The following is a 26,687-nucleotide window of genomic DNA, read 5'->3' as shown; positions in this document are numbered from 1 at the left end:
GTGCTGTTTCTGTTGGCGCTTTTCGACTCTTCCTTTTCACTCGTTTGCCGAATCCCAGGGTTTCTTCCTGAGGAGCCCGGGCCCGCGCGGTGCCTCGGATCGTGTCTGAGCAGTATTTGTAAAAATATGTTTTTATTGATGTCAGAGAGGAAGGGAGAGGGAGAGTTAGAAGCATCAGTGATGAGAGAGAATCACGGATCGGCGGCCTCCTGCACGCCCCACACTGGGATCCAGCCCACAGCCCGGGCCTGTGCCTGACCTCCTGGTTCACAGGTCGACGCTCAACCACTGAGCCACCCGGCGTCGCGGCTTTGAGGCGGTGCCTGAGCGGCGGGCAGGCTGGACGGAGGCGCTCACTGCTGGGCGGTGGGAAGAGGCGGATCTTGGCATCGCTCCGAGGTCCTAGGAAACGCAGACACAGAGCAGAGAGGCCCCCTGGTGCCCCCGATGGTGTTTCCAGGGGGTGGCTTGGACCCCGCTGTGGGCCAGCACGTCCCAGCTCCCGGGGGCCCCGTGCCGCCTCCCTCCTGCTGGGCCTGTGGACTGGACCCCGTGGGCTCCGGTGGACACGCTGGGACCTGAAGAGACGCCGACCGGGCCCGGCTGGACAACAGCTGTGTTCCCTCGTTGGCCGTGATGCAGGTCCCAACTCACCGGGACCAGCCAGTAACCTGCTCCCAGCCTCTGCCCCGGCTCCTTAGTGTCGAGAGGACCCGACTCGGAGCAGCCAGCCCCTCGCTGGTGACCTGCGGTGGCCACTCGCCCGCCCAGCTGGGGTGGCTGCCCCGCACCGTCGCGCCCGCGTCTCCACGCGCCTGTCTCGGGTGTTGCCTCTTCCTGGTGTGTAACCACACTGCTCTGCTCCTGCCTACAGACGTGTCCCGGTGTGTGGCCGAGCGGAAGTACACGCAGGAGCAGGCGAGGAAGGAGTTCCAGCAGGTGTTCATCCCGGAGTGCAGCGAGGACGGCACCTACAGCCAGGTACACGCTCTACAGCCAGGTACACGCTCTACAGCCGGAACACGCTCTACAGCAGGTACACGCTCTACAGCCAGGTACACGCTCTACAGCCAGGTACACGCTCTACAGCCAGGTACACGCTCTACAGCAGGTACACGCTCTACAGCCAGGTACACGCTCTACAGCCAGGTACACGCTCTACAGCCGGTACACGCTCTACAGCAGTTACACGCTCTACAGCCGGTACACGCTCTACAGCCAGTACACGCTCTACAGCAGGTACACGCTCTACAGCCGGTACACGCTCTACAGCAGTTACACGCTCTACAGCCGGTACATGCTCTACAGGAGGTACGCGCTCTACAGCAGGTACACGCTCTACAGCCGGTACACGCTCTACAGCAGTTACACGCTCTACAGCCGGTACATGCTCTACAGGAGGTACGCGCTCTACAGCCGGTATGCGCTCTACAGCCGGTACACGCACTACAGCCGGTAACACGCTCTACAGCCAGGTACGCGCCCTACAGCCGGTACACGCACTACAGCCGGTAACACGCTCTACAGCCGGTACGCGCTCTACAGCCAGGTACATGCTCTACAGCCAGGTACATGCTCTACAGCCGGTAACACGGTCTACAGCCGGTACACGCTCTACAGCCGGTACACGCTCTACAGCAGGTACACGCTCTACAGCCGGTACGCGCTCTACAGCAGGTACACGCTCTACAGCCGGTACACGCTCTACAGCCGGTACGCGCTCTACAGCCAGGTACACGCTCTACAGCAGGTACACGCTCTACAGCCGGTAACACAGTCTACAGCCGGTACACGCTCTACAGCAGGTTCCGGGGGGAGCGAGGATGGCACCTGCAGCCAGCCATTTGCTCTGCCCATGGTGGGGCAGCGGGGGCCGAGTGGGGACCCTCTCCATGTGGGCGCCTGTGACTGGGCTCACCTGCAAGAGTGGGTGGGGAATGGGTCCCACTCCTTCCTGGCCAGGTGCCCCGTGCCATTGCTCTAAGTCGCCATTCCGGTGTGAATGGGGCTGGGCAGTTGGTGGTGAGCCTGGGGCACCCTCACCTGCTCTTTGCTCGAGGCTGCTCCGCGGGTCGACTCGCCGTGGCCGTCGTCAGCCAGAGGCAGCGCCCGGAGCCCCGGTGCCCGCCCCGCAGTGCGGCCACGCCTATCGTCAGTGCTGCCGTCCTCCCTGAGGAGAGAGTTCGAGACAGAGGCAGCTCTCGCGGGGCGACAGGAGCCCAGGGGCTGCTGGGCATCGGTACACAGAGAACTCTGGGCAGTTTTATAGCCAGCATTTGACCTTTGAAGGAGAGAGAAAGGAGAGAGAGAGAAAGAGAGAACTAGAGAGGGCGGAGCTATGGGGAGGGACCCCTGGCTGGCTGGCTGGGAGGGAGACCGGGGCAGGATGGACGCCAGAGGGACCCGGGTGGGGGTGGGGTTGATGGAAAGAGCCTCCTCTCCCTGCCTTTGCCCTGGGCACACGGAGTGAGCAGGTCTCTCGACACCTCGGTGCCTCAGTCTCCCCATGTGTAAGGTGAGGGCTTGGGCCTCCCCTCCAGGAGGCAGGGATTAGATGCCCGCGGAGGGGCCAGCGCACCCTGGCCTGCGGTCAGCGCCTCCGGTGGCGTGTGTGCGCGTGATCCGGGTCGGGCATCCCTCTCTCTGGGGGTCAGGGGAGCGGCCTGTGTGGTGAGGCCCCGCCCTGACGCCGCGTCCTGTCGCCTCCAGGTGCAGTGCCACAGCTACACGGGATACTGCTGGTGCGTCACGCCCAACGGGAGACCCATCAGCGGCACCGCCGTGGCCCACAAGACGCCCCGGTGCCCGGGTAGGTCTGCGGTGCTGACGGGAGCCTCCTGATCCGTCGGCTGCTTTCTGAGCCTCTCGCCTGTGTTTGCTTGTAATCCCAGGAAACTCAGTGCCGGGGCCTCGGGGGGAGCCCCGGGAAGGGGGGTGTCACTGGGCAACCCCACGGTATTCTGAGCCCCCTCTTCTTAAGACAGTTCCCGACGGAAGGCCGGCTCGCCCTGCGCAGTCTGGGCCGCGGGGCGTTTAGGAATAACCGCGAGGACTGCAGTCCACGGTGGGAAGGACCAAATAGTTTCTTTGGCAAAAAAACAGACAAACAAGGCGTCTCTGGTTTGTGTATATTTTTGCAAAGGAAATGCGGTCGTTGTCCGCTCCCTGTCAGTGGCTCTTGGTTATGTCTGTTACTCACCACAGGGCTCGCCTCTGAGCGTAGCAGCACTGCCGGGGAGCGACCTGTACCGTCATCTCTTTTCCGTTAATTTTGCCAAAAACCTTATCTGTGACGCGACCGCTTTCATGTGACAACGGCCTGCAGCCTCCCATGTCGATGAATGTTTGAGGACACCAGTCAGATCATCTGTTAAGTTTCATGGTGGCCCCCACCAGTGTGGCTCAGTGGATAGAGCATCAGCCTGCAGACCGAAGGGTCCCGGGTTCGATTCCCGTCATGGGCACAGACCTCGGTTGCAGGCTCCTCCTCGGCCTGGACACGTGCAGGAGGCAACCAATTGATGTGTTTCTCTCACGTTGATGTTCCTCTCTGTCTCTCCCTCTCGTTCCCTCTCTCCCTAAAACCAATGGAAACATATCCCCGGGTGAGGATGAACAAAAGAGGGAAGTTTCATGGTCTGTGCCTCCAATCCAAGGTTAGGTTTCCTAAAACAGGCAAACACATCCCTATCCAGCCGTGGGCAAACTACGGCCCGCGGCCGGATCTGGCCCATTTGAAATGAATACAATTAAAACAAAAAAAGACCGTACCCTTTTATGTAATGATGTTTACTTTGAATTTATATTAGTTCACACAAACACTCCATCCATGCTTTTGTTCCGGCCTCCGGTCCAGTTTAAGAACCCATTGTGGCCCTCGAGTCAGAAAGTTTGCCCACCCCTGCGTATAGACCAACAACATCTTCCTGCTGTTTCTCATGAATTGTGTGAACATTTGTACGTGGAGTTTCCTTTTAGACGGATTTTCTATTTGGAGGGCGGGCGGTTATCGTTAGAAAGTCTGTCCGATGCCGACATCCACAGGCGGAGGGGCCAGGGCCAGGCTGCCGGCTGCCAGGACGATGGCACCGTCATTAGCGGGAACTCGCAGCCTGACACCCGGTGGCTGTGGCCACTCGCAAGCCCCGGGGGTGCACCACGTGGAGGAAAACAGTGTTATTTTTAAAAACTGTTTTGTCACCCAAGACCTAAAATTGGCTGAAAAAATATTTTTAGTGAGCGAACCCTGCACCTAATAACTCTTTTACGAACTCGGGAAGTAAGTGAGACAGAAAAAACGACACGCTAAGCCGGCCCGTGTGTTCCCCGGCCTGGAGACACCGTCACACGCTGGCCGCACGCCATCCGAGGGCTGGCCTCCTCACTCCCCTCGCGGAGGGGCCGTGGCGTGTCAGCTTCTGCGGTTTCAGTGACAGCGTTTGAGAGGCTAGGGAAGTGATGGCGAACCTTTTGAGCTCGGCGTGTCAGCATTTTGAAAAACCCTAACTTACCTCTGGTGCCGTGCCACATGTAGAAATTTTTTGATCTTTGCAACCATAGTAAAACAAAGACTTATATTTTTGATATTTATTTTATATATTTAAATGCCACTTAACAAAGAAAAATCAACCAAAAGAATGAGTTTGCGTGTCACCTCTGACACGCGTGTCACAGGTTTGCCATCACTGGACTGGACTGTCCCAGAGACTCTCCCAGAGAACTGCGTGCGAGCTCGGCCGAGGTTCACATTCCCCAGCCCCGGCTTTGCTCTGGGAACCGGCCCTCGCCCTGTCCACTCGCCTGTTTTCTGGCGCCAGGAGCATCTTGCTGGATGGAAACGCCCCGTTTTCCACGGCCCGGGATGGTTTGGGTCCGGGTGACGGTGTTGGGAGAAAGAGTTCTGTCTCCTGGCTGCACAGTCTGGTCCGTCGTGTGGGAAAGGTTATTCGGGGGAGCCAGGGACCGAGGGGTCTCAGGTTCAAGGTTGGGTGCGGACCGGGCGCTCCCCTGACCCTGCCCTCCGTGTGTGTGTGCGTGTGCATGTGTGTGCATGCGTGTGCGTGTGCATGGCCGCACTTCCATGGCACGGGTCCGTGGCTGTGACCCACTTATTGGCGTGGCAGGGTCAGCTCACACCTGTTGGTACGAACCCACTCCGCGCCTCTCCCTCAGGATTGTGGGAAATTCCATACATCGGTGCCTTCCCTCTGCGAGAACCTGGGCGTGGAGGGCAAGCGCCGCTTCAGGAGCCCCCGTGAGCCTGTGGCGGGGGTGGTTGTGGAGGAAGCGCTGACGTTTCAGGGCGAGTGGGGAGGGTTAAGCACACAACTGCACAAGGAGTTTATGACAAACTGTCGTGTGCTTCATGGTTTCCCAGCCGTAGGCAGCCTCACACACAGCGCAGAGAGGCCGGCGATGGGACACCCTTTGGGAGGGTGGGCGTGGCAGGTGCCATCAGTCACAGCTGTGCAGGCTTTCATCTGCTGACCCCAGGGCCGCAGTGTCCAGGCCCCTCTGCACCCCCTCCGTGCACTCCCTCCCTGCACCCTCTTCCTGCACCCCTCTCTGCACTCCCTCCCTGCACCCCCTCCCTTCCCCGGTGAGTTAGCTGGTGCTTAGTATGGCTCAGTGGCACCACCCCCCTCTGCCCAGGATGGGGGTGGGTCCCAGGTCATTCACACGGGAAACGTCGCTGCTCAATGGCTGCCTTTTGTCCTGGAGTTTACACCGAGCCGGCCATGGAGGCCGGGGAAGGACGTGCTATAACAATTGAAAAATCAGAAAAAGAGATTTCAAATTTACCCACAGGTCGTACCTGCCACTCAGGATGTGCACCTGTGTGTGTGAGCTCACAGGGACGCCGGAGGCAGGCCCCGCGGGAGGGCACAGAGGCCCCTTCTGGGCGGCCTGGGGGGATGGAGGGAGCCCTGTCCCGCTGCCTCCTCGCTTCTCCAGGAAGATCTTCCAGGGGGAGGGTCCGAGCGCACAGTCATGCGCGTTGAGCCGTTCCTGCCAAACACCCCAGCTCCCCCTCAGCACTAAGAACAACCAGCCGTGAGGTGGGGCTCAGCCCAGGGCGACCGCGTTGAGGCTGGACCATGTGGTTCTTGTGATGGTGAGACGCCCTCAGCGGGAACGTGGGGGGCACAGGCCTACGACCCAAGGCCTGGGAATTCCGTGGGCGCCTGGGCCACACGTGGGGGTGGGGGCGAGAGCAGGGGCTGGGGCCGTTTCATTAGGGCCCAGGGTGGGGCCTGGGGCCCCGCAGCTCCCTTGTGACGGAGAGCGAGAGCGCTAACGGCGGGACCTTACAGCGCAGGAAGGAAACACGCCAGGGGCCTGGTGGCCAGTGACCGGTCAGCAGGGTCTCCAGGCACAGGAGGGCCGGCTCTCGGGGTGAGGCCGGGAACGTGTTCACCCAGACGCCGCACGCAGAGGCCGCGGGAATGGGTCTGCTCGTCCCGTGGGCCTCGAGCTCCGTCCGGGCGCCTGGGTCAGAACGGACAAGTCCCGCCCCAGATCCATGAGCACGTGGCGGTTCTGTCTGGGCCTGGGGGGAGGGGGGCCTCCAGGACAAGGAGCTGTGAGCTGCCTGAGCGAGGCCTCCCTGCTTTAATAAGCTCTCGCCGACGACCACGTCCTGACGACCGTCGTGGGAAATGGGGAACCGTGAGCGCAGACGTTTACACCGGCCAGTGGGCTGCCGCCTGTCTGCGGCCACTGTGACCGGTGACCAGGGGGCCAGCCGTGGGGAGCAGAGAATGTCGGGGTGTCATCAGTCCCTGCGCCCCGTGTCACCTGTGTGCTAGTGCTGAGTTGTGCACAGGCAGTGGCTGCCCTAAGTATGTGACTGGAGCCCAGCCTGCAGGGTTCGATTCCCAGCGGCTGAGTGTTGACCTATGAACCAGGGGTTCAGGGTTCGATTCCCGGTCAGGGCACAGGCCCAGGTTGTGGGCTCCATCGCCAGTGTGGGGTGTGCAGGAGGCAGCTGATCCACGATTCTCTCTCTTCATTGATGCTTTTATCTCTCTCTCCCTCTCCCTTCCTCTCTCTAAAATCAATAACAATATTTTTTGGAACTATGAGTGATGCCCTGACTTTAACGACTGAAGGCTCCGCATCCCAGCGGCAGGAATGGGGAGGCCGTGGCCTGGCCGGGCTCTCGCTGCTCATTCTCGTTCCCTTCCCGTTACCAACTCTGAGCTCGTCCATCTGTTATCCTTGCGTTTTCCTGCAGTGCCTCGCGCTCTAGCTCCCACCTGGAATTCTGGAACTCCGTGTCTCCATGAATCTCCAAGTGGTTTCTGAAAACGTTAACTTTGTGGAAAGCAGCTGTGGGAGGGGCTCTGGCATCCGGGGCCGAGGCCATTGGCGTCACGCGGGAAAGCGTTCCGACGTGAGTAGTGCCGAGTTTGCAGCGAGAGAGAGTTTATCATGAGGCAGCGAGACGGGGAGCCACCCCTCCCCAGGAGAGCAGCCCCTCCCCAGGAGAGCGGCCCCTTCAGCGGGATTGGCTTCCCTCATTGAGGCTCATTTAAAGGGAGGTTCAGTGGGGGGGTACTCAGGGTCCCCCGGGAAAGGGGGAGGTTCCGCAGAGGAGCTCGCTGCACTGTGCTCATCTGGGCCTCCTGCTCCTGATCCTAGCCGTGCGGCTGGTGTGTGTGCGGCTGGTGTGCGTGCGTGTGTGTGAGTGAGTGTGTGTGTATGTGTGGCTTGTGTGTATGTGTGTGTGTGCTTGCGTGTGTGTGTGGCTGTTGTGTGCCTTGTTTCAGATGCAAATGACTACTATCCTATATAACAAAAGGCTAATATGTAAGTTGTTCCCTTGACCGGGAGTTCGACCAGGGGGCGGGGCTGGCCGGCCAACCACCCATGTCCATGAATTCGTGCATCGGGCCTCTAGGGAACATATAATGAGGCTGAAATCAGTGGCCATGTTGGGTGGAGCTGGACTCAGCTGGTTTTAAGCATAAATCCGGGTGGGGTGGGTCTCATCATCTCCCCTACGGCCCCTGCAGCTTCGTCCATCGGGCTGTCTCGCCACATCCCCTGTCTCAGCACTTCCTGCGATTCCGACGCCCATGAGGGTCTGACTGCGCACCCTCCTCGGATAAGGGGAGGACTGTATGGACTGAACTAAGGACTCGATTTTTTAAAAAAATATTTTTTTATTGGTTTCAGAGAGGAAGGGAGAGGGAGAGAGAGAAAAATCCATGATGAGAGAGAATCATGGATCGGCTGCCTCCTGCACGCCCCCACTGGGGATCGAGCGTACAACCCAGGCCTGTGCCCCGACCAGGAATCGAACCGTCACCTCCTGGCTCATAGGTCGACGCTCAACCACTGAGCCACGTCGGCCGGGCAAGGAGTGATTTTTTGAAGGAAACTGTGCACCGTGTTACCCTCTAACACGGACTCTCATGGCCATTTCTGAGGCAGCGAAGAAACCCATTTGACACCCACGAGGAGATAAAATAGTAATTTGATTCAGCACAGGATGCGTGACGTTTCCAGTGAAAGTTCCAGCTTCTGGGAGTCTCCGCCGGCGCTGAATTCACTCTGCAAGTGAAGAAACCAGCCGACTCGTCCATGAGGAGACCACAGGGCGTGGTGACCACACTCAGCACGACCCAGAGCCCGTGGGATCGAGCGAGGAGCCGTGAGTGACGAGCTCTGACAGGGAGGCAGGAGCCAGACCTGGTCACGTGGACGTGGCTCGGCTGGCGGGGCCGGGGGCGGGGGTGGCGCTGGGCGCATCTGTGCGGAGTCCACCCGGGGCCCGCCTTCTCTCTTTTTAATTTGGACTCGTTCTTGAACTACTCAGGAGCGTGGTGTTATATACAACATTCTGGTGTTATTGTTTTTCCTTTAGGAAAAACGCTCGGTGCTTTTATTGCCACTTTTCAGGGAAAAAGCCCTTCCAGGTGTCCAGTTCTCGCCTTTTCATTACGTCTGTCGCTCGGTCGCCGTGCTCCCTGGGACGTTTAATTTGGTGGCTAATTTGTAATTGAATTTTTCATCACTTCAGAAGTGTATGAAGTGTTCTTTTCCGTACCTCGCCGACAATGGCTTTTCCCTCCCGTTTTCTAATATTTAATAAAACCATAGAAGAAACCAAGAAGCCTTTCAGAAGCAGATGGTTCCAATTCACAGGGCCCGTCAGAGCGGCCTGCCCTCCCAGGGCGGCCTGTGCTCATGCGTTTCCCTCCCGGTCCGTCCCACCAGCAGCCTGTTCTCACAGCACTTTTTTATGTGCAACCGCGTCGGCCAGCGGCCAGCGGCCAGCGGGGGAGGCTGATGACCGCGAGCGAGGCAATGCCGGTTCCCAAGGACGGTCGCGCACAGATGAATGCTCCTGCCTCGGAGTTTGCAGAAGCCAACATCCAAGTGGGGGCTGGGAGCCCAGACGACAAAGACAGGGAGGTGGACGCTGCGGGAGGCGCCGGGAGCTCGCTCGTCCCCAAAGGAGACTCAGGAGCCAGTTCCTTCTGTGCTTTCGAGGAGGACGACGGGCTCCGACAGGGCGGAGGGTGGGCGGCTGGCAGCGGTGCCAAGCGCCCTCTGCGCGATGCTCCGCCCACCAGACCGGACCAGCTGCTCTGAGCTGCCCCTGGATGGGAACAGGGGGAAAGGGAGCCCGGCCACCACCCCGGGGACAGACCCGTCCCGCTCCAGCCGGAGCACTGGGCGCTAACGGAGGGGAAAGGAGCCCACCTGCTGGGCTCTGTGCCCAGAAATAAACGCTAGCAAAGCACGGCCCGCGTGGCTGGGGCTCACGGGGCTCGTCCTCCCAGAGCGGCCGCTGTGGGCGCCTGGCTGCTGTTCCCACCGTGTCCAGGCCCCGGAGAGGGTGCCCCTGCCTTGCTGCCTGCGGGTGGGGTGGGCATAGAGCCGATGGGGTGTCACACAGCCCCACGGGGCGTGCTGGTCCACCCGCGTGGCTTCCCGTCCCCGTGGGGCTGGCTGCTGACCGAAGACTGGCACAGGGTCGGCTGGTTTTCCAGAACTCGGGCTCCAGCCTCACCTACACCCGGGCCCTCAGCACCTGGCCCTCCCACCCACACCGCGCCCTGTCTCGGCCCCGAGCCTGCCCACAACCAGGCGTGTGTGCGTCGGAAATCAGACGGTGCCCCTGGAACTAGCGGAGTCTCTGACCTTCAGGAACGGTGCCCAGGCTCCCATCCGACTCACACGCAATGTCCGCCCCCCGCGCCCGCCCCCCGCGCCCACCACGCCAGGGAGGCCGCGACACCACAGTGAGGCAGGTCCTGCCCTGAGGCTGAGCCCAGAAAGGCCTGGCGGGGGCTTGCGGAAGACACACTGGCGCCCGGAGGGCCGAGTCCCCTCTGTGCTCCTGACATGCAGTGCTAGACTCACCCCCTGCCATGGGCTCTGCCCAGTCGCCCTGGTGTATGGGAGGGACGTGGACTGGTGACCGGCACACCGTAGGAGCGCGTGTGCACAGCTGTGACCTCAGGCATCTCCGTAGTTTCTCTGTAACGCCCGCCCCCAAAGCAGACAGGACTGTCCTGCGTGAAAGCCTCGTGTTGCTGGTCTACAGACACCGGAGACGCCTGGGTCAAATGAACAAATGAATGAGTGAATGAGTGAGTGAGTGAGTGAATGAGTGAGTGAGTGAGTGAATTAATGAATAAGTGAGTGAGTGAATGAATGAATGAGTGAATGAATAAAGTCATCCGAGAGAGAGGCTGAGGCCCTCTGGCCCGCCGTGTCCCTCGTGGCTGCGCGTGGCTGACCGGCTGCTCTGCCGGAGACAGTGTTGCTCTCTGTGGTGAGCGGGCTGCCACCCCCTGACATGTAAAATCCACGTGTGTGAAGAGAGGCTACACATGTACACGTGACCCCCACACTGAGTGTCCTGAGCATTTAGGGGCACGTGTGTCGTGTGCCTCGTGCGTGTGCTCTCTGCTCCACGCCTCCCGCAGCCCCGGCACGTGCTGCCTGCGACCCGTGCGCAGATGGGAGCTGAGCCTGCGGGCGAGGCGCGTGCCGGTCCCAGAGCCGCAGGCGGGGCTGCTCCGTCCACAGTCCGCCTTCCTCCGTGGTGCCACACCTCCCGGGACTCCATCCCTCGTCACCTGCTCACCCTCCTGATCAGGGGCGAGTCAGAATCGGCCAGAAGGACATCCGTGCACAGAGGAAGGGCCAGGAGGCGTGGAGGGACCATGACCACGGTCAGGGCTCGCTGGGCCGTGTGCCCCGAGAGGCCCCGTCCGGTGCCAGCAGTGCTCAGGGCGGCAGCTCCGGACGCTGGTCCCCAACAGGCAGGGGGACGGCCGACTGTCAAAATGGCGTTGAGAAGGGAGGACCCTCCGTCAGGAAGGGAGTCGGGCCCTTAAATCCGGTGCGTCCTTGGGTCCCAGCACAGCCCACGTTTGCGTGGCGCCCACACCTGGCACGTCTCTCCCTTTCTGCACCGACACCTGAACCTGCTGCTCCAAACGCTTCTGCAAAAACCTCAGGAAGCAGCCGCGAAGCCGGAGGCGAGCTTCTGGCTCGGGACCCGCCGGTTCCAGTTCCCATCTCCGCTTTGCCGCGGGGACGGCGGTGTGGCACCGCGTCCGTGTCCCTGGGCTGGGGCGGGAGGGGTGCAGGAGGCCGGCAGGCAGCTTGGGGAGCCTGCGTGCCTAGAGGCCGGTGGAGCAGCTTCTCGGGACCCATGGGCCTGGTGGGAGGTGACGCCTGCCTGCGAGGACAGGATGGGTGATTGTGTGGATTTACCCCAGGAAATGCCAGCTGGGTTTAGGGCCATGGTTCGCAAACCGCGGCTCGCGAGCCACAGGCGGCTCTTTGGCCCCTGGAGTGTGGCTCTTCCACAAAATACCACGTGCGGGTGCGCACGTACAGTGCGATAGAAACTTCGTGGGCCATGCGCAGAAGTCGGTATTTTGTGGAAGAGCCACACTCAAGGGGCCGAAGAGCTGCATGTGGCTCGCGAGCCGCGTTTTGCCGAGCCGCGGTTTGCTGAGCCGCGGTTTGCCGAGCCGTGGTTTGCCGACCGCTGGTTTAGGGGCTGGCGCGCGTGCTGACGTGTTGGCTGATGCCAAGAGGAGAGAACTTTTAAAAGTTGTCTTCGGGCCTGGGCCTCTGATCACATGGTGGACCAGCAGTTGGACTTTTCTGTCCTTAGATTATAAAATATTATCTTAATTCGACCGGAAAGCTCTGGGGGAGGGGGGGGACAAAGAATTATTATTAGGGAGTTTGCATTTAGCTCAGAATAGCAAAGCCTGCATAGCCATATTCAGAAATATCACCAAACCATTATAATTTCCAGCCAAAAGTAGAAAACGTTATTTTTGACTCATGGCCGACACAGGATAAAAATAAACAGCGACTAGAAACCCCAGCGCGAGAGATCTGGGTGGTACAGACGGCACAGAAGGAGGAGCCGGCGGCGTGGGTCTGAGGGCTCCGTGGGGGCCACACAGGGGGGCCCGTCACGGGCGCGGGGCGGGGACCTGGAGACCACGTACGTGGCACCGGTGGTAACAGTAACCCCGGGAAGGAGCTGGCGTGGCAGGCCCCTCGCGCCCGCCGTGCAGACCGAGCAGGAATCTGAGCTCAGAGGCACCCGCACCAGGAGGAGGGGGGTCCGTCTCCTGCTGCGGTTTGGGGGGGAGGGGAGGCGTGTCTCAGGGCCGTGTGCTGTGTTCCTTTGAGGAAACCCGCCGCCTCGAGTTTGGGTGGGGATGGGGACCCCCTGGACGGGAGCCCCAGGTTCTGCGTCTTCTCTGCCCTTCGAGGCCCTGATGTCTCCTGTGAGTTGCAGCTGTGTGTCCCAGACACAGCGTAAGCCCCTCCTCCTCAGGGTCTATGGCCCGTAGGAGTCGGTCTGTGTTTAATGCCAAACTCACGGTTGGGAAAACAAGCAATGGCCCAGCCAGCTGGCTCCGCGGTTGGGCATCGACCTCTGAACCAGGAGGTCCCGGTTCGATTCCCGGTCAGGGGCCAGGCCCAGGTTGCGGCTCCATCCCCAGTGAGGGGCGCGCAGGAGGCAGCCGACGCGTGATTCTCTCTCGTCGTCGATGTTTCTCTCTCTCTCTCCCTCTCCCTTCCCCTCTGAAGTCAATACAAATATATTTAAAAATAAAATAAACAAGGAATTTCAAGTTCTAGTTCATGGGGTGCTGTTGCTGGCAAGGAGGACCTGGCATGTGGCCGTGGGCACTCTCACCGAACCCGGGACGGAATATTCCGGACCGAATCGGCAGATGCGCCCAAGTCCTTTGAGCAGAATAAAGCGAATCCGGGGAGGGTGCCTGTCCTGAGGGTGAAGACGGGCGTTGGTGCCTGTCGAGTCTCAGCCTTTCGGGGGAAGAGCAGGCCCCGTGGGGATGCCCGGGTCCCCGTGTCGTGTAAACACTGCGCCGGGCGCCGGCGGCCGCCGTGCAGGTCCGGTTCCGAGCCACGGGAGGCGGCTCCTCAGCTGGTTTGTTTTTCTATAAATGGGAATCCAGCGGAGACCGAGGTCTAATGTATCTGTAGGTGCATCACTTCTCATTTCAAAACTTTGAAGTGTTAACTCTCGTTCCTGCCCCAACGTGGTGGTGCAGGGCAAGGGGCACGCTGACGCTCCCAGAGAAGGAGGTGCCGTGTGGGGCACCAGAGGGTCTCAGGGGCGCGGTGGACAGGCAGCAGCAGGGGTGGGGCTCCTCTCACGCTTCCTGGTGTCGGCCTCGCGGTTTCGGGGATGGGGGGCGGTGCGGGGGGCTCAGGGCCCAGAGCGCGCGTGCGATGTAACCGGAAAGCCACAAGCACTGTGACTGTGTCAGCGTGGGAGAACATGTTTGTAACAATTACTGATGGTGGTTTTGGAGCCCAAATAATCTCATTCCTTGTTTCCCCTCGTAGGTTCCATAAACGAAAAGTTACCTCAACGGGAAGGCACGGGGAAAACAGGTAACTGCTTTAAATTTAAAGTGAATTCCCATGACGGTATCTATTGTATCGGATCCAGCCTGTGTCTTAAACTAGCTTCTCAAGTTAACAAGCAAATTTGAGCTCCTAACGACCATGAGAGCCAAGGCAGTCTGTTCAATATCCATCCACAGACGTGGAGGCTGGGCGTGTGATCTGCCCCCCGTGCCCACCTGTGCCCCCGTGCCCACCTGTGCCCCCCGTGCCCACCTGTGCCCCCGTGCCCACCTCGGGGCTTTCGGCCTGGCTGGTGCCGGGACCCCCGTCGATGGGGGAGGCACCCCTCCCGCGGCCGTGCCCGGGAGAGGAGTCACGTTCGGTGTCTGGGCTGTGGCACATGTGATTCTAATGCCTCCCTGGCAGGACGGGGGTCTGTTATGAAGGGAGATGTGCAGGTTGGCACAGGAGCAAATGCCAACCTTGCAAGGGGCCCCTCTTCCTCTCGGGGACGCCCCTCGCTGTGCTGGGCTAGCTCACACCCACGGGCCAGTCACTGGCCCAGGCGGGGACCTGCCCAGGCCTGAGCCACCCCCGCGACCCTGACCGTCCATCGATTGTCCTCCTCCAAAGCCCTTGGATGAGTGAAGGCTGTTCTCAGTGTGTCCTTTTAAGGGTTTCATTTAAAACCGCGATTATCGTACAGCAAAGCCACGCGGTGCGCAGGGACACGCCGGCTGGCCCTCGGAGCCCACGGCGCCTGGTGCCTGTGACGGTCCCTGGGCTGAGGGGCGCCCTGCCCCCCCCCGGCTGTGTCTCAGAACCCAAACCTTACACCTGACCAGGGGCCCAGAGTCTTTTCAACGAGTTAAATCAAGATGATTCATTTGGAATATGAGTCGTCAGTGAGATGACCCAGTTCATTCCTATTCCTGGTCCCTTTCCTCCATTCCCTGCTCTGCCACTCTTGGCCCCGCCCCCATCCCCTCCCCCACACCGAAGGGCCCCCCAGTGTCGTTCTGCTGCCTGGGGGGGGGGAGCAGTTCAACCAGGAGACCTTCATCCCTGCCCTACCCCTCGGGGAAACGGGCACAGCCAGGGTGTCCACCTGCCCAGCCCTGCCAGGCCCCGCCCACAGCCCTGCCAGGCCCCGCCCACAGCCCTGCCAGGCCCCGCCCACAGCCCCTACCAGGCCCCGCCCACAGCCCTGCCAGGCCCCGCCCACAGCCCTGCCAGGCCTCCTCAGGACCTGTGGCCACCTGACCTCCTGACCTTTCAGGCTGAGTTTTCCTGGCACTGGGTTCCTGGCTCACCCCCCGCCCCGTCACCCCACGGGCGGCTCAGGGTGCAGAACCCCATCCGGCCTCGCGGGCCTGTGGCGGAGCCTCGCGCACGCGTGTCGAGCGAGCCGCTCCCGGCACGGTGTCTCCCACTCGCCCCCTCGCGTGCCCCCTGCGTGTCCCGGGCGGGTTCGCGTTCACCTGTGGGCGGTGTGCAGACCATAGCCTCACCCGCACGCACACTCACTCGGCTTACTCTCGTGCTTGTAGTCTCCTTGCAAATGTTTTCCGTTCTGAATTCAGATGATGCCTCAGCCCCCGCGCTGGACACCCAGCCTCAAGGCGACGAAGAAGGTGAGGGGGGTGGGGGAGGGGGGCGGGCCTGGGGGGTCTGATGGGGGGAGGGCGCTGCTGCGGAGGTCCACGCTGAGCGGCATGGGGCCACCCCACGCCGTGAGCACCCACTGACCCCGCGGACCTGAGGGCTCCACGCGCTGTCCTATAGCAGAGCACGAGGTGTCGTCCTAATGAAAACCTGTGCCCTGAAGTTCTGAAACGTGGATGACATACAACCGGTGTTTCCAAAGAGCGGGATGGCTATGGCGGGGCCCCTGTTCACGTGTCACACCTCCCGCGTGGTGTTCACACCCCGGGGGCCCCGGACACGCTCCGTGCCGTCCCAGGAGGCGTCTCGGGGACACTGCACCTGTCGTCACGTAGAGCTGGGCTTCCCAGGCTCGGCCGCTCCTGCCCTGTCTCGGGTGTTGGCCGTGCGCCCCAGATCTTCAGGCCAAAGGGTCAGGGTGTGAAGACAAAGGGTGTCCCAAAATTCATGCAAGAAGTAATTTTGATAGAAAACACAGGTTTATAATTTAAAGTTGTAAATTTTTAATTGATTCCTAAAGTATACAGTATAGGGTTATGTATGGAATAGCATATCAGGTAAATGGCCTCCACGGCTTTGCTGGCACATACGCACTCTTTTGTTGAAATTTTCCATGACCGTTTTGCCTAACTGTGGCTGGATTTCGTTGATGCATTTGTTTCTCAACAATCACTCGTGGATTTTCTGAACCCCAAATGTGACAATTTTGTCGACTAACCAAGCCATCAAGATGAAAATGAGCCTCATCGCTGAAGATGTTTTTGTTCGAAAAATCAGCAACCCCTTGTTGTTCCATAATCCATTCAACGAACTCTATTTGCGGTGCGTGGTCAGTAGGCTTCAGTTCTTGAGTCAATCGAACTTTGTAAGCATGAAGATGCAAATCTTTCATGAGAATACACTGATATGCTATTCCATACATAACCCTATACTATATACTTTATGAATCAATAAAAAATTTACAATTGTTAATTATAAACCTGTGTTTTCTATCCAAATTACTTCTTGCGTGAATTTTGGGACACCCTTTATAAGGGACGCGCATAAATGAATCTGAGAGTGAAGGTGGAATTACACTGTGCTTTGCAAACAATAGCTTAAATAAGTAATAATAACAACCAACGTGGGCATAGCCTATGGGCTCCCCGTGTGCCCTGCAGCACGGCCCCCTGGACCCCAGAATCCCGTGTCACAGGCGAGAACACAGGGGACTTGTCCGAGGTCATGAGGCCGGTGCCTGGCAAAGCGGGGCTGGACCTGGCCGGTCTGCTTCCGGGAGGTTCTCAGGCCGTGACGTGACTGACCAGCCTTTACATACTCCTTTATGCTTGTTAACCAAGTGCCCACAACACGGGCTCCCAAAACGCTTTGCGCAGAAATCACGCCTCACTTTGGACCTTTCCGATGAGTGCGACCCGCACGCCGTGTGCACGCCCGTCTGGGCCTCCCAGGACGGTTCGGGAAAAGCCCACGTCGGCCACGTGAGGCCTGTCTGGATCCTTCCGACGTTTGTTTATACTTTTGGACGAAGAGAGAAGAAAATAGTCTGAAAATATAAATGCACACGATTGTTTCTTGCTGTCGTGTGCAGAGTTATCTCGTAACTCTTTTAAAAACGTGCAACATGTACTCATTATATTGATGTTTTTGGCTCTTAGGCTACCTGCCGAGGTCTTTGAGAGACTGTATTTTCAAGATGAACTAAAAATGACGGTCCCTTCGTTTGCTTTGTTAGACATCGCCTCGCGTTACCCGACGCTGTGGACGGAGCAGGTCAAAAGCCGGCAGAACAAAACCAACAAGCACTCAGGTACCAGGGCCGGGGCCCCGGGCGCTGCCTCCTCGGGGTGGAGTGTGGACGGCACGCGTGTCCTTGGGGACGGCGTGAGCACCGAACCTCAGAGCTCAGATTTCGGTGTTTTTATTACGTGTTCTACAGTCTCTGCAAGGTTTCTCCGTAGGCGCCCAGCAAACAACAGCTTCAGATAAAGATGGAATGTTTGCTAAATGTGTGTTTTTGACCTAGTGCCAGGGATGTCGAAACACGTGACTAATTTGATTCATGATCCTCAAAACTGCGTGATGGCTTTGCTACAAATCGACAGACTTTACCTTTTTTTAAAAAATACATATTTTATTATTGATTTCAGAGAGAGAGGGAGAGGGAGAGGGAGAGGGAGAGGGAGAGGGAGAGGGAGAGGGAGAGGGAGAGGGAGAGGGAGAGGGAGAGAGAGATAGAAACATCAGTGATGAGAGAGAATCATGGATCGGCTGCCTCCTGCAACGCCCCCCACTGGGGATCGAGTCCACAACCCGGGCCTGTGCCCTGACCGGGAATCGAACCCTGACCTCCTGGTTCATAAGTCAATGCTCAACCGATGAGCCACGCCGGTCGGGCCAGACTTCACCTTTGAACCTGACATTGGACATTGCAGACAGGCGCGGGCTGCTGCCTGTCTGGTCCGTGACCCGCTGTCCGTGAGAACCAGCCGTGTCTGCGTGTCCCCGGGCTGCCCGAGCCTGCGCGCTCCCTCGCCTTCCCGATGAGCCTCCCCCGATGCTCCCTGAGAGAACGCCGCTTCTGGGGTTCAGTGTCCGCAGCCTGAACTCCCGTGGTCGATTTCGAGGGGAGTATCGCAGACCTGTACACACCGCCTTCGCGTCCGGACCTCATCACCTGGGGCTCCAAAGCCTGTTTTAACGCCCTTGTACATAAGACGTTCACAAGTCTATCGACGTTTGGGACACAGAGTAGTTCGATCGCCATGCGGACCCGGACACACTGTGGTTGCTCAGTGACTGTGAGGAGGGCAGGTCGCCTCCATGCTGGGGGCTCCTCCACAGGCCCGGGGCGTGGGGGGGGGGAGGCGTGTGGGGGCAGGAGACAGCGTGGCGTTGGCGGGGTGGAGAGGAAGCGTGGCGAGCTCTGCACAGACGGCGCCCGCCTGTCCATCTTCTGAGTCAGGTAATACCTGAGGGGACCCTGCCGCCCATTAGCTTGGCCCCCACTCCCCAGGTGAGTCCTGCACCCCGACACACGGACGCTGATGTATTCCCAGGCGGGCGATGCTGCCACGGAGGGAGGTGGGCAGCGTGGGGTCCTCACCAGGCGTCCTCTGTCCTCTGGGTAAACTGAGGCACTGGCTTTTCTGTGTGGAGGACAACATGTTGGTGCTCCCCCTGCTGCCTCCGTCGCGTCAGTTCTGATCCCCGGGGGGGGGAGGGTGTCTGACGGTCTGGGGGTCGGTCTGAGGATCGCTGTGTGACGTCCCCCCTGGAGTCCTGGTGGCTGACAGCTATGCACAAGGCAGGCTCCCCCGCCAGCTCCCGGTCGCCCAGGCTGCCGCGCCCGGGCCAGCTGAGAGGGCGCTGACAGGGGCGGCGCCCAGCCCTGGGGGCCGGCGTGTGTGGCCATAGGCGCTGCCCGTCCCCCTGCGCCCCCCCCGGCTTCTCCAGGGCTCCGGGGGAGGCGCAGCTCGCAGACACGCTGAGTCTGGGCCACTGGCCGTTGGTCTCGTTACTTATTTCAAATCGGAGGTTGGTGATCCTAGCGCGTCTGCTTTCTGTCTCGGCCCGTGGCTCTCCCACATCCTGCGCCGGGCCGCGGGGCCGGTCTTCCGAGACCCACGGGCGCGGGGCTGGGGCCACGGACGCTGGGCTCACAAGGGCCCCGCCCCAGGCAGAGCCGCCTCCAGCTCGCCAGCCTTTTCATTTACGGGCTCTGCGGGCTCTGCATGAGCGGAGACCAGGCCCGAGTGCTCACCCCTGTGATGCACCCCCCTTCCCTGGGATAAAAGGATTCCTCCCCCCACCCCCCTCCACCCCCCCACCCCGACCCAGAGGGCAGCCCGCCGCCCGCCTCCTCCTGCTCGCGATGTTCCCGGCGAGGAGGGCTGTGGTTTTATTGCACATTAAGCTCGGGGCCAAGAGATAGTCATCTTCTGATTCTGCTCTAAGTCCTGGCAAATCTCATTCCCTGGGGAGAGTCAGGCCCATTCTGTGTTCTTTGTTGGTTTCTCAGTTTTAAAATATTCTCCCCCCATTCTCTCATTTCATCGTTTAAACGCAAGCTTGCACAAACATCAAGTACCAACGAGACCTTAAGTGATGAAGTTTTTGGTCATTTGAAGAGATTAAAATACGGAAAAAAAGAACGCAAATATTGTTTAAAGTATCACAAATAGTAATAATGTCTCCTTTCCCCAACTGTACAAGGGGGGGTCCTCAGATCAGATGGAACCCTTAGATTTCAGTGTCCAAACTGTGGTTCTATAACTGGGCTGCCACCTACTTCCTGCTATTTTTTTTTAAATGTTTTTATTGATCTCAGAGAGGAAGGGAGAGAGAGATAGACACATCAATGATGAGAGAGAATCAGATCCGCTGCCTCCTGCACCCCCCCGCCCCCCGGACACTGGGGATCCAGCCCATGACCCGGGCATGTGCCCTGACCGGGAACCCAACCTGGGCCTGCAGCCTGCAGGCTGGTGCTCTACCCACTGAGCCACGCCAGCCAGGGCTCTTCGTGGTCTTTCATGACACGTTGGCCCGTTTCTTTCCATCGCCGAGTCCTTTTCCGTGGTCTGACGGACTTCCGTCCATTTGTCCGTCCCCAGAGGGGCCTCCTGGTTGCTTCCAAGTCCGGCGGTTGTGGCCAGAGCTGCTGTAAACGTCCGTGTGCAGGTTTCGCTTGGATGTCAGCTTTCACCGTTTCGGGGACACCACGGGGGCCACTGCAGGACCTGAGCCTGTGCAGCTTCGTCAGGACGGCCACACTGCCGTCCAAGTGGCCGCCCCCTCTGCTCGCCCGCCAGCCGGGGGATGACTCCGTCCGCGGGGCCGGGAAGTGGGCAGGGGGCGCGGGGCCCCAACACTGAGGAAGGGGCGAGGTTTCAGGGCGGCTCCTGCCCAGCTCCGCTGGGGAGGTGGGGGCTCTCGCTCAGGGTCGCCCCTGAGCCCTGGTTTCAGGGGGTGATCTGCGTGTGGGGCCACGTGACAGGAGGCAGGGGACCCTCCTCACCCAGCCCGGATCTGCCCTGACCGCCGTGCAGTCACATAGCCCCCGTCCCTGGCTCCGGCGGCCGGGGTGGGGGGCGGCGGCTCCTGCTCCCCGTCACACGGCCCCAGCTCCTCAGGGTGTCTGGGCGCGCAGGACGGGCCGCCGCACAGACTGGACCCGGCGCTGCCTTATTAGGCGACGCGCTTGGTGCCAGACTCGCCGTGTCCTGAGCCCTGGGAGCTGCACAAGTTAAATATTTAGAGTCTGTCTATTTGCCCATTTCTACCAGACACGTCTGCAGCTTCCTCCCGATAGGAGGGGGGCTTGGCCGCTCAGGTCGGCATGAGGTGACCGGCCTGGGCAGCGGGCTGAGCGGGCTGTGGCCACGCTGGCCTCCTGGGGGCCCACTGACCGCAGGGCCGACCGCAGGGCTCGGTCTGCAGCTCCCTGTTTAAACCCAGTTGTTCTGTGATTTAACTTTTACAGTAGATTGTACCGTGGGCAGTAGACATGTGTTTTTGATGTGGGACGGGGTCCCCTCAGCAGGACGGGGTCCCCCCAGCAGGACGGGGTCCCCCCAGCAGGACGGGGTCCCCCCAGCAGGACGGGGTCCCCCCAGCAGGACGGGGTCCCCCCAGCAGCCAGCAAGGCCCGCAGGATGCAGGCTACCACCTTCTCCCCGAGGAGGAGGACGAGGACTGTGTCCCGGTTTGGGTGTCTTTGCAACGGAAGGCAGGCCAAGCAGGGGGTCTGGCCTGACCGAGGAAGCAAACCAGCTGCAAACATGGGGGTCACCAGCTCGGGGAGCAGCAGGCTGGGGGGGGGGGCTGGTCGCTGGGATGGCCCCAGCTGGGGCTCCATCAGACACACATGGCCGGCCAGTGGGCGGCTCCCCTGGAACCCTGGAGGCCTCCCGGCCTCTATGATTAGGGCGCTGCTGCTCTCGGGGTCACTCGGTCATGGTCAGGGCTCCCCCTCTGTGATTAGGGCACCACTGTCCTCGGGGTTACTCGGTCACGGTCAGGGCTCCCCCCTCTGTGATTAGGATGCCACTGTCCTCGGGGTTACTCGGTCACGGTCAGGGCTCCCCCCTCTGTGATTAGGATGCCACTGTCCTCGGGGTCACTTGGTCACAGTCAGGGCTCCCCCCTCGGGCTCGGAGGGGCGGCTGTCATTCCCTGATGGTGACGCCCTCACAACAGCCGAGCAAACCCAGCGTCCGTCCGCCTGTTGGCAGCACACGGCCGCCGACCAGCCGTCAGTAGGTCAGCACGCGGCGGTGCACGGCCTCGACCGCGGGCCTGGGTCCCGACACAGCCCCCGTGGCTCTGAGTCCAGCCCAGGCCAGGGCTCCCAGGCTTGGCTCCTCAGGGACCAGCGTCTCGGAGCCGAGGGAGGGAGGGAGGGAGGCCGAGGTCAGTGTGGAGCAGCCTGGCCGCCCGGGAGGGTGGACACGCATCAGCTCTGGGTGACACCGGCCGTGCGACTCTGGAAAGGGTTTCACCTCCCACCCCGTGCCCTCAGGCGGCCAGCGTGGGCCACGCCCCGCACAGGTCAGGGGTGAGGGTCACGTGGAGCCGGGCGGCTCAGGAGCGAGGGCCGGCAGTGGGGTGAGCTCAGCCACCTGTGGGCGGGCGTCCGAGCTCCCGGGAGTGGTCGGCCCCGTGCCCGGCTGGACAGGACCCTCGGAGGCTGTGGCGACTCTGCGAGTGAGAGCACGTGTGCTGAGATGCTGGGAGGTGCGCAGAAACGGGGCCTTGTTTTCTGTAAAGTCTGTCCCGTCGGAGGCCAGCCTGGCCCCTGAGCCCTTCCTGCTGCTTTAGTTGGTCCGTCCGTCCGTCCGTCTCCGAACACCTCCTTGCAGACCCGGCACCGCCTTCCCTTCAGGTTCGCAGCAAGCGGCACGTGCGTCTCAGCGACCACAGGCGGCCGCACGCGGTCCCCAGGGGAGCAGGTGCGGGCGCTCAGCATGACTAGGCTTCGGGGGGTCGTGAGCCGTGCCAGGAGGGCCCGGGAGGGGGCTCGCTGGGTGCGAGCTGCCCAGATGTGGTGGTGAAGGGACTGGGGTCGCCGGGGCGGGTGGGGGGGCTCGTGGCGCCCAGGCCCTGGTTGGGGACCGTGACTGCGGAGGGGGGAGCGGGAGGGGTTTGGGAGGCGCAGTGGAGAGCTGGGCTCCGTGTGGAGGCTGAAAACGGAACCGCTTTTCCCGTTATACGTCATGGAAGCGGAATGAACCGCCCAGACCCCGAAGGACCCGTGTTGCCCTTCCTCACGCACAGCGTTGTCTATTGCACCGTCTCGTCTATGAATAAAAACTCTAAAGACAAAGGAGCATGGCGTTTAACAAGAGGAACGGAGACGCCAGCAGAACATGAGGGTGGGATGGTGTCAGCAGCAACAAAAGCAAGAAGCACGGACGCACCCCCCCGCGGTTTCGGGGACGTCGATGCGAGTTAGCGGGGGGGGGGGGGGGGGGGGAGGGGCTGGCTCACTCGCGCTCTGCTCTCCCTGTTGCCGGGGGGACGTGCTGATCGCCAGGCTCAGCGGGAAGGGGCTGTTGGGTGAAGGGAACCGTTCGGGCGGGAGACGGCCGAGCCATGAGCGCGACTGGATCGCAGGTCTCTGAGAGGCCGGGGTTCCCACGGGAGCGGGTTTACTGGACCCAGCGGCAGAGGTCACCGCCCGTCGGCCAGATGTTTACAGGAGCAACACGGCTTCTCCCATGCACAGCACCACCTCGCGAGCTCACCCCCGGCAGAGCCTGAGAGCCGGGGGGCCAGTCGGTGGTGGGCCTTCCTACGTGGAGCCTTCCCGTGAGGCCCACGGGGACGGGCCACGGCTGTCCCAGGGGATGTCTGTGGCCGCAGCGTGTCCTTGGATACACGGGGCAGCGCCTGTGCCCAGAGGGTCACCCCACAAGTCCTGCCACTGGCAAAGCTTTGCAAAAGGGCCAGGTGAGCGGTCAGGTCAGCGATGCGTTTCCCAGGCAGCCGCGGGGAGCGTGTCTCCGCCATCGCCGCCATCGCCGCAGGCACAGCTGCATCTGCAAACACTCAGCTCAGCCCCTGGGCGTCCTCACAGGGTCCAACACCCTTGGTGGCCGTTTGGAGAGAAACGCGGCCGTCGTCGCTGGCGGCCACGCCGTTCCCAGTCACCGTGGGAGCGAGAACCTCTCCTTTACGACACCGAGCGACACAGGGCCAGGCTGTGTGTGTGTCTGTTTTTAAAATTTTGTTTTTATTGAGTTTTGAGAGAGAGAGGAAGGGAGAAGGATAGAGAGATAGAAACATCGACAAGAGAATCACTGATCGGCGGCCTCCTGCATGTTCCCCGCTGGGGTCAAGCCCACACCGGCAGGTGCCCTGACCGGGAATCGAACCAGCAACCTTTTGGTTCATGGGCTGATGCTCAACCTCTGAGCCATGCGGCCGGGCTGCTCATGGATCTGTTTGCTGAGCAAGATCGTGAGCTGCTGAGGGACCCGGGGGAGGCAGTTGGTGTGAGCTCAGCGCACACCGGGGTGGTGGTGTTCCCAGGAGTGGGGGGGAGCCGCGTGCAGGAATCCGTGAGGCTGGGCCACCGCCAGCCCCTCGCTCGGCCTGGCACCGCCAGCCCTTCCTCCCGTGTCTGTCCAGAGCATGCGTCAGCTGAGTATCAGTGTCATGAAGACCAAGTGCCCAGGCCTGTGTCAGACTCTGCTAGAGCCAGAACTCTGTTACTTAAAGTTCTTAACTTACAGACAAAAAAGGAAATCCGCTTCTGGGTAGCGAACACCACAGGGGCTGTGGGGGAGCCACAGGCCTCAGATCGTGGCTCCCAGGGTCCTGGAACGGCCCCCGGTCCGGACACTCTCGGAGGTCAGCGCCTGCGCGCCCCGGGGCGAGAGCGTGCACGTGGCCGTGCCCGCGGGCCCTCTGCGGCCTGAGCGCTCCTGGAGGAGCGGACGCCTGCCCACCTGGTTCTCCCGCACCTGTCGTTCAGGCAGCGCTGTGAGCACCTGCTGTGAGACGTTGCTGCCCGCCACGTCGGCCTGGAGGACGGGATCTCGCTCCCCCTCGCTGGGGCCCCTCCGGGGGCTGCGGTCAGCCGGGGAGCCGCCGCCGGGCTGTCAGAGAACCCGAGGGTCCCACGGATTCCTGTTTCTTCCAGGACGTCCACAGTAAACACGCTTGGACAGGCGCTAGCAGCCACGGCGACGTGCAGAGCTGGCCCCGCGCACACACGTGCCGGGAGCGGAGGGTGACCCATGGCAGGTGTGACTAGGCAACGCCCACCTGTCCTGAAAGCCAGGCTTTCGCTGTGCCCTCCGGCCTGTGGTCCGTCTGTGCGATCCCACACGCAGCCCCACTCAGCCGCGCGCCCTGTGCCCCGCTGCCTCCCAGTGCCGGCCGGGGGCTGAGCATTGAGTCCAAAGGCCAAAGCAGAACGAAGAGCGAAACCTTTCCCACCGACTTCAACCGTATTTTTAAGGACTTTTACTTCATTTGTCTTTGATTTTTCAGATTTTGAGCTTAGAGTTTCTTTTTTTATTTGTGTGTTTTCAGCAGTAAACAACTCTGCCCTCAGCTCATGTGTAGAGGAACCTGCAGTGTGTGTATAAGTGTGTGCATGTGTGTAGGTGTGTGACTGTGTGTGCATGTGTGTGACTGCATGTGTGTGCATGTGTAGGTGTGCGACTGTGTGTGTAGGTGTATGACTGTGTGTGCATGTGTGTAGGTGTGTGTGTGCATGTGTGTGACTGTATGTGTGTGCATGTGTAGGTGTGCGACTGTGTGCGTGTGTAGGTGTATGACTGTGTGTGTGTGTGTGAGTGTGTGCACATGTGCACAGTGCAGGGCCCTTTATACAAGCTGTGCTCACCAGCAGAAGGTGACATGTTACCTTCTGTGTATTAAGCATGTTACACTGTGTGACCGTGTAGAGGGGGGTCTGTGTGAGGGCCCTGCTCCAGGAGGGTCTCTGTGGACTTGAGTTTCCTGACTCAGAGTTTTCACACGTGCCCCAGCTGTCCACATCTGTGTTTGGGACGTGTGTGGGGCGTGTGCAGAGCTGTGTGTGTGGCGTGTGTAGGCCTGTGTGGGGCGTGTGTAGGCTGTGTTTGGGGCGTGTGTGGGGCCGTGTGCACACGTGCGTGCAGGGCCGTGCGCTGTGTGTACGGGGCGTGTGCGGGCTGTGTGCCTGTCCTGGGGCACTCACCCCGCCGCCCCTCGCCCTAGCGTCCTCGTGCGACCAGGAGCAGCAGTCGGCGCTGGAGGAGGCCCGGCAGCCGCGCAACGACAACGTGGTGATCCCCGAGTGCGCGCACGGCGGCCTCTACAAGCCGGTGCAGTGCCACCCGAGCACGGGCTACTGCTGGTGCGTGCTGGTGGACACGGGGCGCCCCATCCCCGGCACCTCCACCAGGTGAGCCCTGGGGACCCCACAGTTCCCCCGCCCACTGCTCTGTGCTTCGCATCCATGGAAACAGTGGCCTTGGCCACGGGGACGAGGAAACTGTCCCCTGAAGGTGACCAGGAGCTGACGGAGTGACCACGGCCGGTGGGCAGCGTGGCCTTGTGCGGGCGAGTGTGGAAAGCGCTCTGCCGTCTGGAGTGGCGGGGGCACCCGAGTGTGGGGGAGTGTGGGGGAGGGTGGGGGTGGGTGGGGGAAGGTAGTGTGGGGGAAGGGGGAGGGGGGAGGGGGGAGTGTCCCGGTGTCGGCCAAGGAGCCAGCGTTTCACACGCTGAGGGCGCCGCCCCCCGAGGCCTTTCTGTGCCATGAAACACGTGCCCCCGCGGTTCCCACTCGGAAGAACGGCTCAGGGCCGGGTGAGCGGCGGCCTATCCCAGGCCCAGACACAGGCCCTGAGAGCTGGGGTGTCAGCCAGCACTTCCTGCCGCCCGGGGGTCACGGCCCGGGGGTCACGGCCTGAGGGGACACGGCCTGGGACACAGCCTGGGGGACACGGCCTGGGGGACACGGCCTGGGGGGACACGGCCTGGGACACAGCCTGGGGGACACAGCCTGGGGGCCACGGCCTCGCTCACAGAAGCTCATTGTGGGTAAAGCTTTCTGTGCCTTGAGCTCCAGTTCCCCACGTTTGTGCACACGAAGCTGACGAATGTGTCGGGCTGCGCCAGGTGTTGCCCCTCAGCCACGGCGCCCT

At 61.1% G+C, this 26,687-nt stretch overlaps 1 protein-coding gene across 3 annotated transcripts in view; it reads left to right on the top strand.

Moving 5' to 3' along the window:
- The window catches only part of SMOC2 (SPARC related modular calcium binding 2), a 72,603-nt gene that overhangs the window by 26,253 nt on the left and 19,663 nt on the right, over positions 1 to 26,687 (top strand). For 2 of the 3 annotated variants that reach the window (XM_059699806.1, XM_059699804.1), the window contains exons 3-8: positions 875 to 981; positions 2,710 to 2,809; positions 13,876 to 13,923; positions 15,429 to 15,512; positions 17,279 to 17,353; positions 25,759 to 25,945. In XM_059699806.1, coding sequence (XP_059555789.1) covers positions 875 to 981; positions 2,710 to 2,809; positions 13,876 to 13,923; positions 15,429 to 15,512; positions 17,279 to 17,353; positions 25,759 to 25,945 — 601 coding nt within the window. The remainder of the gene's footprint in view (positions 1 to 874; positions 982 to 2,709; positions 2,810 to 13,875; positions 13,924 to 15,428; positions 15,513 to 17,278; positions 17,354 to 25,758; positions 25,946 to 26,687) is intronic. The other variant, XM_059699805.1, reaches the window with a different exon arrangement.

This window comes from Myotis daubentonii, chromosome 6, assembly GCF_963259705.1.
Source record: "Myotis daubentonii chromosome 6, mMyoDau2.1, whole genome shotgun sequence".
NCBI classification, from domain to species: domain Eukaryota; kingdom Metazoa; phylum Chordata; class Mammalia; order Chiroptera; family Vespertilionidae; genus Myotis; species Myotis daubentonii.
The sequence above is the reverse complement of the archived record's forward strand: the minus strand, read 5'-3'. Positions and strand labels throughout refer to the sequence as shown.